The 14,733-nt window shown below is 39.1% G+C and overlaps 1 protein-coding gene across 3 annotated transcripts in view; it reads right to left on the bottom strand.

Moving 5' to 3' along the window:
• Positions 1-8,625: 8,625 nt before the first annotated feature.
• Positions 8,626-14,733, bottom strand: part of MAP9 (microtubule associated protein 9) — a 31,219-nt gene continuing 25,111 nt past the window's right edge. Inside the window, exons 11-14 of one of the 3 annotated variants that reach the window (XM_055550194.1) lie at positions 11,509-11,670; positions 11,244-11,389; positions 10,935-11,067; positions 8,626-10,027 (exon numbers count right to left, since the gene is read on the bottom strand). In XM_055550194.1, the coding sequence (XP_055406169.1) occupies positions 9,860-10,027; positions 10,935-11,067; positions 11,244-11,389; positions 11,509-11,670 (609 nt within the window). In that variant the 3' untranslated portion in view covers positions 8,626-9,859. Of the gene's footprint in view, positions 10,028-10,901; positions 11,068-11,243; positions 11,390-11,508; positions 11,671-14,733 lie in introns of those variants that run through there. The other 2 variants (XM_055550196.1, XM_055550197.1) reach the window with 2 other exon arrangements.

The following is a 14,733-nucleotide window of genomic DNA, read 5'->3' as shown; positions in this document are numbered from 1 at the left end:
CACCATACACAAAAATAAACTCAAAATGGATTAAAGATCTAAATGTAAGAGCAGAAACTATAAAACTCCTAGAGGAGAACATAGGCAAAACACTCTCTGACATACATCACAGCAGGATCCTCTATGACCCACCTCCCAGAATATTGGAAATAAAAGCAAAAATAAACAAATGGGACCTAATTAACGTTAAAAGCTTCTGCACATCAAAGGAAACTATTAGCAAGGTGAAAAGACAGCCTTCAGAATGGGAGAAGATAGTAGCAAATGAAGCAACTAACAAACAACTAATCTCGAGAATATACAAGCAACTCCTACAACTCAACTCCAGAAAAATAAATGACCCAATCAAAAAATGGGCCAAAGAACTAAATAGACATTTCTCCAAAGAAGACATACAGATGGCTAACAAACACATGAAAAGATGCTCAACATCACTCATTATCAGAGAAATGCAAATCAAAACCACTATGAGGTACCATTTCACGCCAGTCAGAATGGCTGCGATCCAAAAGTCTACAAATAATAAATGCTGGAGAGGGTGTGGAGAAAAGGGAACCTGTTACACTGTTGGTGGGAATGCAAACTAGTACAGCCACTATGGAGAACAGTGTGGAGATTCCTTAAAAAACTGGACATAGAACTGCCTTATGATCCAGCAATCCCACTGCTGGGCATACACACTGAGGAAACCAGAAGGGAAAGAGACACGTGTACCCCAATGTTCATCGCAGCACTGTTTATAATAGCCAGGACATGGAAGCAACCTAGATGCCCATCAGCAGATGAATGGATAAGAAAGCTATGGTACATATACACAATGGAGTATTACTCAGCCATTAAAAAGAATACATTTGAATCAGTTCTAATGAGGTGGATGAAACTGGAGCCTATTATACAGAGTGAAGTAAGCCAGAAAGAAAAACACCAATACAGTATACTAATGCATATATATGGAATTTAGAAAGATGGTAACAATAACCCTGTATACGAGACAGCAAAAGAGACACTGATGTATAGAACAGTCTTATGGACTCTGTGGGAGAGGGAGAGGGTGTGAAGATTTGGGAGAATGGCATTGAAACATGTAAAATATCATGTATGAAACGAGTTGCCAGTCCAGGTTCGATGCATGATACTGGATGCTTGGGGCTGGTGCACTGGGACGACCCAGAGGGATGGTATGGGAAGGGAGGAGGGAGGAGGGTTCAGGATGGGGAACACATGTATACCTGTGGCGGATTCATTTTGATATTTGGCAAAACTAATACAATTATGTAAAGTTTAAAAATAAAATAAAATTAAAAAAAAAAGATTCAAATGTCCAGTTTTCAACAACAACAACAACAACAACAAAAAAGAAGAAGCCATGCATGAAGTGATTATAAAATCGAAACACATAAATTACTGTCCCTGTCCCTTAGGGAACTTTCAAAGTAGATGGTTAATAAACAAGTATGTAAACAACAGATAATTCCAAATTGTGTGAAATTTTATGAAATATATAAATAAGCTGTTATGACTGATAAAAAAAAATAAAAGGAAATTCTTACTTTCAAAGAAAAGTGGATTCAGGCATTCACTTTCAGTGAGATGTGATGGGTAAGAGGAGACACTGGTGATGTGCACTGAGGAGAGGCATCTGCGTGAGACTCTCACACAAGGAGAAGATGGGTAAATAGAGTGCCAGTGTGAACACAGCCTGGCAGGGACGGGAGAGGGTCCACGATGAGAATGACACGGTGAATGTGTAAGATCTTCTATCTACTGTGGCAGGTCATTGTAATATTTAGAACACAAGTTAAAAAAAAAAATAATAAGAGCTGTCAACTGGTGATTTGGAGAAGGAAGACAGAGAGTTGAGAGGTAAACGGGGGACCAGGGCAACAGAGGAGGAGACAGCTATAAACAGAAGGAGAAATCGAGTATGCAGAATGCCCAGAGGTCTAGGATATGGGGCAGAAAAGAATACATCCTATAGGTTAAATGGTCTGGCAAAATCATAACTCTCAAAATGGAGTTCTGGGAAAGGGTTAAGATTGGAGTTTATTAAGGATGGAAAGAATATGAAGAACTAAGGAAGTATAAACAAACTTTCCAGAAGTTTAGCTATAAAAAAGAGTAATGAAATATGGAATTGTAGCTGGAGAGAAATGAAGAATTAAAAGTTTATTTTTATTTAGATTATATATACTGAGACTTGATGGGAATAATCCAGGAAGGTACAAGAATGTGGATTCATAGGTGAGTGAAATGGTAAGTTCATTGTGTGATTGGTATAATCCTGTTTCACATTATTTTGAAAATTTATCTTCCATAGTCTCACATTTTTATTATATCAGGTGAATTTTAGAACCATTTGGTTTCCCTGCTATACTCTCTTCCAAGAAATGACTGTGTATTTGAGAATTAATATAAAATCCAAACAGTGATATAGGAATAGCTGAAATGTTAATAGCATTTGGTATTTTCATCCTGCAGCCTTGACTGTCTGTTTCTTTAAGTCTATGCTAAAACTATAAAGCAGTTTCCTTGTATTCCAAAGAGCAGTGGTATCAGGGAACCCTTTGACAATCTCTGCTGAATGGCTTGGGAGGAGTGGCAGTTTGGTAAATTATTAGTTGCGTATGCTTCTTTGCAGCCATGAAACTAAAAGATGCTTACTCCATGAAAGGAAAGTTATACCCAAGCTAGATAGCATATTAAAAAGCAGAGACATTACTTTGCAACAAAGGTCCGTCTAGTCTAGGCTATGGTTTTTCCAGTGGTCATGTATGGATGTGAGAGTTGGACTGTGAAGAAAGCTGAGCGCCGAAGAATTGATGCTTTTGAACTGTGGTGTTGCAGAAGACTCTTGCGAGTCCCTTGGACTGGAAGAAGATCCAACCAGTCCATTCTGAAGGAGATCAGTCTTGGATGTTCATTGAAGGAGTGATGCTGAAGCTGAAACTCCAATATTCTGGCCACCTCACACAAAGAGTTGATTCATTGGAAAAGACCCTGATTTTGGGAGGGATTGGGGGCAGGAGGAGAAGAGGACGAGAGAGGATGAGATGGCTGGATGGCATCACTGACTCGCTGGATATGAGTTTGGGTGAATTCCGGGAGTTGGTGATGGACAGGGAGGCCTGGTGTGCTGTGATTCATGGGGTCGCAAAGAGTCAGACACAACTGAGCAACTGAACTGAACTGAACTGATGCTTCTTTTATCAGTACATAAAAGGAATTGAAAATGTCACAAGAAGAATATGTTAATACAAAGGTCCATTAGCATGCAATTATTCACATACAACAAAAGAAGTGAAAAAAAGTGAGACTTATTTTTGTCTTAACATTTTGCTCTTCCTCATCAGAATGTTTGCATCCTTGCTACTCCTAGTAAAGAATCTCCTTTCAGAATACTAATTGAGAAAATAAAAGCTGTAATGGGACCACTGTCAATCATCTTAATACTTTAGAGAGTGGGAGGCCCACTTAGCTAGGTGAGGGAAAAACAGTGACTATGCTGTGTTCTTAGAAACTGACTAAACCAACCTCTTTATCCATTCCATTTAACATGGGGAGAAAGAGGAACTTGAAGCAACTTTGAGTTTACCAGCAGATGCTAAAAAGTCAGGGCAGGAAAAGGGCAACTAAGTACCAACTTTAATATCAATTAAGATAAACTGATGTTATCTTGAGTAATAATTAAAAGAGGCTTGTTAAAGTTCTGTCGTTGTTTGTTGGAGAATGACTCTTTTGCTTTATTATTTTATTAAAGGTAACGAACTCCAATACTTTGGCCACCTCATGCGAAGAGTTGACTCATGGGAAAAGACTCTGATGCTAGGAGGGACTGGGGGCAGGAGGAGAAGGGGACGACAGAGGATGAGATGGCTGGATGGCATCACTGACTCGATGGACGTGAGTTTGAGTTAACTCTGGGGGTTGGTGATGGCGTGTTGCAATTCAGGGGGTCAGAAAGAGTTGGACACGATTGAGTGACTGAACTGAACTGAACTGATGAATTAATATGGAATTCCCTGGTTTTTCAGCTGGTAAAGAATCCACAATGTGGGAGACCTGGGTTTGATCCCTAGGTTGGGAAGATCCCCTGCAGGAGGGCATGGCAACCTACTCCAGTATTCTTGCCAGGAGAATCTCCATGGACAGAGGAGCCTGGCTGGCTGCAGTCCATGTGGTCACAAAGAGTTGGGCATGACTGAGCAACTACTGACACACTAAGCACATGAATTAATATGGGAAACAGCATGAAGCATCTTACTTGATCTTTGACTACAATTTTCACCCAAAACAGTGAGCCATCAAATGCTCACTACACAAGCTAGGCTGTACATCAAAATTTTGATATGTTCAATTCAGTTCAGTTCAGTTGCTCAGTCATGTCTGACTCTTTGCGACCCCATGAATCACAGCACGCCAGGCCTCTCTGTCCATCACCAACATCTGGAGTTCACCCAAACTCATGTCCATCGAGTTGGTGATGCCATCCAGCCATCTCATCCTCTGTCGTCCCCTTCTCCTCCTGCCCCCAATCCCTCCCAGCATCAGAGTCTTTTCCAATGAGTCAACTCTTCTCATGAGGTGGCCAAAGTACTGGAGTTTCAGCTTCAGCATCATTCCCTCCAAAGAAATCCCAGGGCTGATCTCCTTCAGAATGGACTGGTTGGATCTCCTTGCAGTCCAAGGGACTCTCAAGAGTCTTCTCCAACACCACAGTTCAAAAGCACAAGAAGCGCTCAGCTTTCTTCACAGTCCAACTTTCACATCCATACATGACCACTGGAAAAACCATAGCCTTGACTAGACGGACCTTTGTTGGCAAAGTAATGTCTCTGCTTTTTAATATGCTATCTAGGTTGGTGATATGTTACTTTATAGGAAAATTGAAGTAATTAGCTCTTCTGTATAGGAGTAATTTCCCATTCTCTCTGCAAGCAAATTTCAATAAGAAATTGGTAAGATGGGAAATAGATCTATACATGTTGTACATGGACTTTTTTTTAGGTAGCACTATAATATAGGGATATCAGTTCAGTTCAGTAGCTCAGTCATGTCCGACTCTTTGCGACCCCATGAATCACAGCATGCCAGGCCTCCCTGTGCATCACAAACTCCTGGAGTTCACCCAGACTCACATCCATCGAGTCAGTGATGCCATCCAGCCATCTCATCCTCTGTCGTCCCCTTCTCCTCCTGCCCCCAATCCCTCCCAGCATCAGAGTCTTTTCCAGTGAGTCAACTCTTCACGTGAGGTGGCCAAAGTACTGGAGTTTCAGCTTTAGCATCAGTCCTTCCAAAGAAATCCCAGGGCTGCTCTCCTTCAGAATGGACTGGTTGGATCTCTCTCAAGAGTCTTCTGCAACACCACAGTTCAAAATTCTTCAAGAATTCATCAATTCTTCGGCGCTCAGCCTTCTTCACAGTCCAACTCTCACATCCATACATGACCACAGGAAAAACCATAGCCTTGACTAGACGAACATTTGTTGGCAAAGTGATGTCTCTGCTTTTGAATATGCTATCTAGGTTGGACATAACTTTCCTTCCAAGGAGTAAGCATCTTTTAATTTCATGGATGCAGTCACCATCTGCAGTGATTTTGGAGCCCAGAAAAATAAAGTCTGACACTGTTTCCCAATCTATTTCCCTGAAGTGATGGGACCAGATGCCATGATCTTCATTTTCTGAATGTTGAGCTTTAAGCCAACTTTTTCACTCTCCACTTTCACTTTCATCAAAAGGCTTTTGAGTTCCTCTTCACTTTCTGCCATAAGGGTGGTGTCATCTGCATATCTGAGGTTATTGATATTTCTCCCAGCAATCTTGATTCCAGCTTGTGTTTCTTCCAGTCCAGCGTTTCTCATGATGTAATCTACATAGAAGTTAAATAAGCAGGGTGACAATATACAGCCTTGACGTATTCCTTTTCCTATTTGGAACCAGTCTGTTGTTCCATGTCCAGTTCTAACTGTTGCTTCCTGACCTGCATACAGATTTCTCAAGAGGCAGGTCAGGTGGTCTGGTATTCCCATCTTTTTCAGAATTTTCCACAGTTTATTGTGATCCACACAGTCAAAGGCCTTGGCATAGTCAATAAAGCAGAAACAGATGTTTTTCTGGAACTCTCTTGCTTTTTCGATGATCCAGAGGATGTTGGCAATTTGATCTCTGGTTCCTCTGCCTTTTCTAAAACCAGCTTGAACATCAGGAAGTTCACAGTTCACATATTGCTGAAGCCTGGTTGGAGAATTTTGAGCATTATTTTACTAGCATGTGAGATGAGTGCAATTGTGCAGTAGTTTGAGCATTCTTTGGCATTGCCTTTCTTTGGGATTGGAATGAAAACGGACCTTTTCCAGTCCTGTGGCCACTGCTGAATTTTCCAAATTTGCTGGCATATTGAATGCAGCACGTTCACAGCATCATCTTTCACGATTTGAAATAGCTCCACTGGAATTCCATCACCTCCACTAGCTTTGTTCATAGTGATGCTTTCTAAGGCCCACTTGACTTCACATTCCAGGATGTCTGGCTCTAGGTGACTGATCACACCATCGTGATTATCTGGGTCATGAAGACCTTTTTTGTACAGTTCTTCTCTGTATTCTTGCCACCTCTTCTTAATATCTTCTGCTTCTGTTAGGTCCATACCGTTTCTGTCCTTTATCGAGCCCATCTTTGCATGAAATGTTCCCTTGGTAACTCTAATTTTTTTGAAGAGATCTCTAGTCTTTCCCATTCTGTTGTTTTCCTCTATTTCTTTGCACTGATCGCTGAAGAAGGCGTTCTTATCTCTTCTTGCTATTCTTTGGAACTCTGCATTCAGATGCTTATAACTTTACTTTTCTCCTTTGCTTTTCGCTTCTCTTTTCACAGCTATTTGTAAGGTCTCCCCAGACAGACATTTTGTTTTTTTGCATTTCTTTTCCATGGGGATGGTCTTGATCTGTCTCCTGTACGATGTCACGAACCTCATTCCATAGTTCATCAGGCACTCTATCAGACCTAGGCCCTTAAATCTATTTCTTACTTCCACTGTATTATCATAAGGGATTTGATTTACATCACACCTGAATGGTCTAGTGGCTTTCCCTACTTTCTTCAATTTCAATCTGAATTTGGTAATAAGGAGTTCATGCTCTGAGCCACAGTCAGCTCCTGGTCTTGTTTTTGTTGACTGTATAGAGCTTCTCCATCTTTGGCTGCAAAGAATATAATCAACCTGATTTTGGTGTTGACCATCTGGTGATGTCCATGTGTAGAGTCTTCACTTGTGTTCTTAGAAGAGGGTGTTTGCTATGACCAGTGCATTTTCTTGGCAAAACTCTATTAGTCTTTGCCCTGCTTCATTCTGTATTCCAAGGCCAAATTTGCCTGTTACTCCAGGTGTTTCTTGACTTCCTACTTTTGCATTCTAGTCCCCTATAGCGAAAAGGACATCTTTATTGGGTGTTAGTTCTAAAAGGTCTTGTAGGTCTTCATAGAACCATTCAACTTCAGCTTCTTCAGCATTACTGGTTGGGGATAGACTTGGATTACCATGATACTGAACGGTTTGCCTTGGAAACGAACAGAGATCATTCTGTCGTTTTTGAGATTGCATCCAAGTACTGCATTTCGGACTCTTTTGTTGACTATGATGGCTACTCCATTTCTTCTGAGGGATTCCTGCCCGCAGTAGTAGATATAATGGTCATCTGAGTTAAATTCACCCATTCCAGTCCATTTGAGTTCACTGATTCCTAGAATGTCGACATTCACTCTTGCCATCTCTTGTTTGGCCACTTCCAATTTGCCTTGATTCATGGACCTGACATTCCCGGTTCCTATGCAATATTGCCTTTTACAGCATCGGACCTTGCTTCTACCACCAGTCACATCCACAAATGGGTATTGTTTTTGCTTTGGCTCCATCCCTTCATTCTTTCTGGAGTTATTTCTCCACTGATCTCCAGTAGCATATTGGGCACCTACTGACCTGGGGAGTTCCTCTTTCAGTGTCCTATCATTTTGCCTTTTCATACTGTTCATTGGGTATTACAGGGATATATTGTACATCAAAACAAGTTATTTTGTCTTATGTCTTTGATGAGTTTTTCTTCTCCACAGGATTGATTAGAATGAGAAAGTGACTAAACATTATAATAAAACTTAACGTACCTAACTTAGTATTTTACATTAGTCACGTATGACTTAGTCATTTGGCAAATTCTATCCAATTTTTGAGACAATGTGAAAATAAAAGTGAAAAGTGAGACATTTATATTCAATCACTACTCTAAAGGGCTTCCCAGGTGGTGCTAGTGGTAAAGAACCTTCCTGATAATGCAGTAGAAGTAAGAGACACGAATTCGATCCCTGGGTTGGGAAAATCCCACTTTAGTATTCTTGAAGAATCCTGCAGACAAAGGAGCCTGTTAGGCTACAAGTCCAAAGTATCCAGCATGACTGAACGAATTGAGCACATATGCACTACTCTTAGAGATACTAGTAGAATTAGCATGCATCTCCTTAATATAAGAAAATTTTTAATTTTTCTCAGTACAAAGCTTAAATAATAAAGCATTAAAAGTTCAGTCTAAGAAAGTCATCATAGAACATTACTATTCTCATTCAAACCACTGAAACCATTTTGATTGCCTTATTTTATTACTATTTCTCTGCACAGATTTAGCATTATAGCAGTATTAGTCAACACATACATGAGAATAAATTCTGTTGGTATTTTTATTAGGATTACATTAAATTTGCAAATTACTTCAGGGAAAAATTGACATCTTTATAATATCATTATAATACCATTTCTATCCGAGGGTAGTTTTGTTCTAATTTCTCAAATATTCATTTGTGTATTTCAGGAGTATTCTAAAGTTTTCTTCATACTGGTCTTGTGCATTTCCTAAGTTTATTCCTAGGTATTTCATCTTTTATCCTAACTTTAAATAGCCTGCTTTGGGTCCTGTGTGCTTCTCTAGTTACTGATTCTAAACTTTATGTGAAGAAACCTAGAATATTCAGAAATACTTTGAATGAAGTTATGAAGGGAGATTAATACAAACATATGAAAATATATAAAGTTCTGATAAGGGGAAGAGTATAGCACTGGAATATTTCTAGTGAGACTGACCAATGAAACAGGAAGTCAAGAAACAGACCCAAAAATATGGGAATGATCTAATGTATCTCAAATCAGTGTTGTTTCATGAAAGATGCATTTGGAAAAAATAAAGATGGAATCATATTTTCCATCATACACCAAGACAAGTTCTAAGTAGAGCAAATGTTAAAATTTTAAGATATTAAAATCATAATGTTATTAGAAGAAAAATGGGAGCTTTGACTTCAGATTTTGGAGAAGGTCCTTTCAACTATTCCTAAAATTGAGAAGCCATAGAAAAAGACTAATAGATTTGATACCTGAAAATAAAATAAAATTCTTCAGTAAATAATATGAGCAAAGTTGACAATACAATGCAATGGGAAAAAAAATTTTGTAACTCATATCAGATATGATAGGCTAATTTCCCTAGTACATATAAAAGCTTCTAGAAATCAATAAGAAAAAGACCAACTAAGAAATGTTCAGTTTATGTTCAGTGTAAAATGGACTCTTTATAGGAAAAATAAATACAATTAATACTTATACAAATGAAAAATGCTCAACCTCAATCCTAACCAGAGAATACAAAAATGCAAAAATTTAAAAAATATGCAATGATGCAAAAAAAAAAAAATGTCTGAATGACATACTTTTAACTTGCTGATATACAAAATACATGAATTTTTTAATCAGAAACCCTATTGGACCCTAATCCCTGTGGAGAAATTTTGCACTTTTTGACTAATATAAACTATTCAATCAGGCTTCCCAGGGTGGCACTAGTGGTAAAGAACCTGCCTGACAATGCATGAGATGAAAGCGACATGGGTTCGATCCCTGAGTCATGAAGATCCCGTGGAGGAGGGCATGGCAACCCATTCCAGCATCCTTGCCTGGAGAATCCCATGGACAGAGGAGCCTGGTAGGCTACAGTTGATGGGGTCGCAAAGAGTCAGACATGCCAAAAGCAATTTAACATACAAAATACTTATTCATCTGAAATGTATTTACTTATTCAAAAATCAATTAATACATATTTATACTGATGTTTTAAGATAGAAAATGTTATTTCGCTTGCCCTCAATGAAAAGCAAGTATAAACGTAAGTATATTGAAAGAAACAAAAAATATAAAGTCATTTATTATCATTTCTCCCAATCTTCACACTTGCTTTCTTTCATTTAAAAACCACTTAAGTTAGTCTCCTTGAGGTCATCAGGAAGATCAAAAGGAAATAAAAAATGAAATAACTTTCTCATTAAATACTATTTCACTGTGTGTTGGGACCAAGTTCTACATAAACTAACCTGGCATAGCTTCAGTAATACACTTGTCAGCTTTTTACGATTTTAGATATGAGAATTATTGCAAAGGATAAATGGGCAACAATATCATCACTAAAGTTTTAAGCCTGAGTGCTTTAAGGAATAGTAGAATCATTAATGATTCCAAGGTAATCAAGCTCAGATGGTATTCTGCTTGCGATGTGGGAGACCAGGGTTTTATCCCTGGGCCAGAAAGATCCCATGGAGAAGGGAATAGCAACCCACCCCAGGATTCTTGCCTGGAAAACCCCATGGACAGAACAGCCTTGTGGGCTACAGTCCACTGAGTCACAAAGAGTCAGACATCACTGAGCATACACACAATCATTAATAGAAATGAGTAGATTGAAGAAATTATGATATATGTAGAAGGAGAGGATGAATTCAACAAGGCAACTTCCAGGCAGAAAGAGTCAGTAGGCATGAGACAAACAGAACTGGAATTAGGGACAGAAAAGTCACAAAAAGTACATTTAAGATACACAACTGCATTAACAAAGAACACCTACCAGCCATTTTTCATATTCCTCGAGAGCTTGTTTATCTTTTTCTTTTTTCTCAGCTCTTTTCAGTTCTTCTTTTCTTTTCTCATGTATTTTTACTTTTTCCTTTTCCTTGAAAAAAACTTCCTTTTTTTCATTCCTATGTAGGGTAGTATAAAACATTGGCAAGTTAAAGGAGAATATATAATAAAGATGCCCTAATGTGTCTCTGGAATAAGATTGAGTACATTAATAACATTCAAGTAAATGAATTTTAGAAAAACCTAAAGTGTTACTAATTTCAGATCTATCAAAACACTTGCTATTTTAGATTACCATTTTTCAACAGCAGTTAAGTTATCTTTTCTTTTCTCAGCAACAGTTTCCTCCTCTTTCTGTTTCTTTGCTCTTTCATATTCTTTCTCTTTTTTATTTTTCTCCTTAAGGTATTCCATCTTTTTTGCTTTCCATTTTTCAAAAGCCTGAAGAAGTTAAGAATTACCTTCTTATTGAATGTGAATATAATAAAATAGTAAAAGCACAGTTAATCACTAATTTTAAAATATTTAAAATTAAGAAAGATATTAAAGCTATTGCATACTTGCAGTGCTTCTCCTTTCCTCATAGCATTTTCTTCTTCAGTTTTCTTCTTGTTTTTTTCCTCAAGCCTTTTTTTTGCAGCTATTTTCTTTGCTTCCTTTTCTTTCATGGCTTTCCAGGCCTCAAATGATGCTAAGGCTTCTTCTCTCTTAGCAGCTCTTTTCTATTTTGGAAAAATAATAGTCATATGTGTATGAATAAATATAAATTTACAAATATAGATATACATATAAGTATGTGTCTTTATTTTCCTTAATGTTCATCAAGTTAGATTTCAAAGCAATCTATTTTAAATGATTTAGAAAAATTAATTTTTAAAAAATGTTATCTGAATTATTCACTATATTTTAAAATGCCCTTTTCTAAGCACTTCTCAGATACTGATGTACTACCATGCATGGAAAGGAACCTTTTTTGGGAAGTGTACTGAACAAATGTTTTCAGAGTAAACTGAAATTGGTTAATTGGTAGTGTAAAGTGCTCATAATGAAATATTGCATTAAAAGAAAAATATCAGGGAAGTTACAGGCCGGAGAGGTAATTTAAAAAAAAAATTTAATTTACTAATTTTACCTCTCTGGCCTGTAACTTCCCTAATATTTTCCTTTTAATGCAATATTTCATTATGAGCACTTTGCACTACCAATTAACCTATTTCAGTTTAAAATTACAGTCAAAGTAAGATAAATTGGCCAAGTCACATAGTAAGCCACAGGTCTTTGCTTTAACCCTGAGTTTTGACTGACATCAGATCATACAATTCTTATTGCATAAACATGTCCCAAATGTTGAAAACATGGGCCAGACTGGAAAATGTTATTACTTTGCTTACTTCAGTCTAATCCCATGATATTCTGTTTGCCTTATAATATTGCTTAGGATTAAATGCTATAAAGTCTTATTACAGAGAAAACATAATTTAGAAGGAGAAGTATAGCCACCCTCACTGAGCTGTGAAGACCAAATGAGGCGTCTGGCACTGACTGTGGCAGATCAAGCTGAAACATGGCCCAGAGTCCAGGCACCACCCCTGCAGGGCTGCTCCACTCAGAGTTATTTCTATTCCTGGTAGTATTGAAAAACACAATGAAGGGTTTGTTTTGTTTTGTTCTATTTTCTTCAGTGGTTTTACATTAGTAGATGAGAAACAAATGAGCATGTTGTAGGCTATGGGGCAGGAGTTAGAGGCAGAAAGTGAAGTACAAGTGAGACTGAAATGAGAGCCCAGCTCCATTCAATGGGAAGGACAGGGGCAATCACTCAGGTAGAGGTTGGTCTTAAAGACACGAAAAAATTCATGATAGAAAAGGGGACAGTTCAGTTCAGTTCAGTTCAGTCGCTCAGTCGTGTCCAACCCATGAATAGCAGCATGCCAGGCCTCCCTGTCCATTACCAACTCCCAGAATTCACCCAAACTCATGTCCAGCGAGTCAGTGATGAAATCCAGCCATCTCATCCTGTTGTCCCCTTCTCCTCCTGCCCCCAATCCCTCCCAGCATCAGGATCTTTTCCAATGAGTCAACTCTTCGCATGAGGTGGCCAAAGTACTGGAGTTTCAGCTTCAGCATCAGTCCTTCCAATGAACACCCAGGACTGATCTCCTTTAGGATGGACTGGTTGGATCTCTTTGCAGCCCAAGGGACTCTCCAGAGTCTTCTCCAACACCACAGTTCAAAAGCATCAATTCTTCAGCACTCAGCTTTCTTTATAGTCCAACTCTCACATCCATACATGACCACTGGAAAAACCATAGCCTTGACTAGACAGACAATTGTTGGCAAAGTAATGTCTCTGCTTTTCAATATGCTATCTAGGTTGTTCATAACTTTTCTTCCAAGGAGTAAGCGTCTTTTAATTTCATGGCTGCAATCACCATCTGCAGTGATTTTGGAGCCCCCAAAAATAAAGTTTGACACTGTTTTCACTGTTTCCCCATCTGTTTCCCATGAAGTGATGGGACTAGATGCCATGATCTTTGTTTGCTGAATGTTGAGCTTTAAGCCTGGCTTGGAGAATTTTGAGCATTACTTTACTAACGTGTGAGATGAGTGCAATTGTGCAGTGGCTTGAGCATTCTTTGGCATTGCCTTTCTTTGGGATTGGAATGAAAACTGACCTTTTCCAGTCCTGTGGCCACTGCTGAGTTTTCCAAATTTACTGGCAAATTGAGTGCAGCACTTTCACAGCATCATCATCCAGGATTTGAAATAGCTCAACTGTAATTCCATCACCTCCACTAGCTTTGTTCGTAGTGATGCTTTCTAAGGCCCACTTGACTTCACATTCCAGGATGTCTGGCTCTAGGTGACTGATCACACCATCGTGATTATCTGGGTCGTGAAGACCTTTTTTGTACAGTTCTTCTCTGTATTCTTGCCATCTCTTCTTAATATCTTCTGCTTCTGTTAGGTCCATACCATTTCTGTCCTTTATTGAGCCCATCTTTGCATGAAATGTTCTGCGCTTCGGCTGTGATGGACCACGCAGAAGCCTGGCCAAGAGGAGCTACCCTGTGCTCAAGGTCAGGGGCATGGGCCAAGAGGAGCTACCCCACGTCCGAGGTCAGGGGCAGTGGCTGTGAGGAGATACCCCTCGTCCAAGGTAAGGAGCAGTGGCTGCACTTTGCTGGAGCAGCTGTGAAGAGATACCCCACGTCCAAGGTAAGAGAAATCCAAGTAAGATGGTAGGTGTTGCGAAAAGGCATCAGAGGAGAGACACACTGAGACCATAATCACAGAAAACTAGTCAATCTAATCACACTAGGACCACAGCCTTGTCTAACTCAATGAAACTAAGCCATGCCGTGTGGGGCCACCCAAGAAGGGCAGGTCATGGTGGAGAGGTCTGACAGAATGTGGTCCACTGGAGAAGGGAATGGCAAGCCACTTCAGTGTTCTTGCCTTGAGAACCCCATGAACAGTATGAAAAGGCAAATGATAGGATACTGAAAGAGGAACTCCCCAGGTCAGTAGGTGCCCAATATGCTACTGGAGATCAGTGGAGAAATAACTCCAGAAGGAATGAAGGGATGGAGCCAAAGCAAAAACAATACCCAGTTGTAGATGTGTCTGGTGATAGAAGCAAGGTCCAATGCTGTAAAGAGCAATATTGCATAGGAACCTAGAATGTTAGGGCCATGAATCAAGAAAAGAGGACAACTGAAGGTTAACGTCTGAAGACCCTTTATATTCTTGGCTAAGTTGTAATACTGAAGTCAATGTTTAAG

This window comes from Bubalus kerabau, chromosome 16 (genome assembly GCF_029407905.1).
Source record: "Bubalus kerabau isolate K-KA32 ecotype Philippines breed swamp buffalo chromosome 16, PCC_UOA_SB_1v2, whole genome shotgun sequence".
NCBI classification, from domain to species: domain Eukaryota; kingdom Metazoa; phylum Chordata; class Mammalia; order Artiodactyla; family Bovidae; genus Bubalus; species Bubalus kerabau.
The sequence above is the reverse complement of the archived record's forward strand: the minus strand, read 5'-3'. Positions and strand labels throughout refer to the sequence as shown.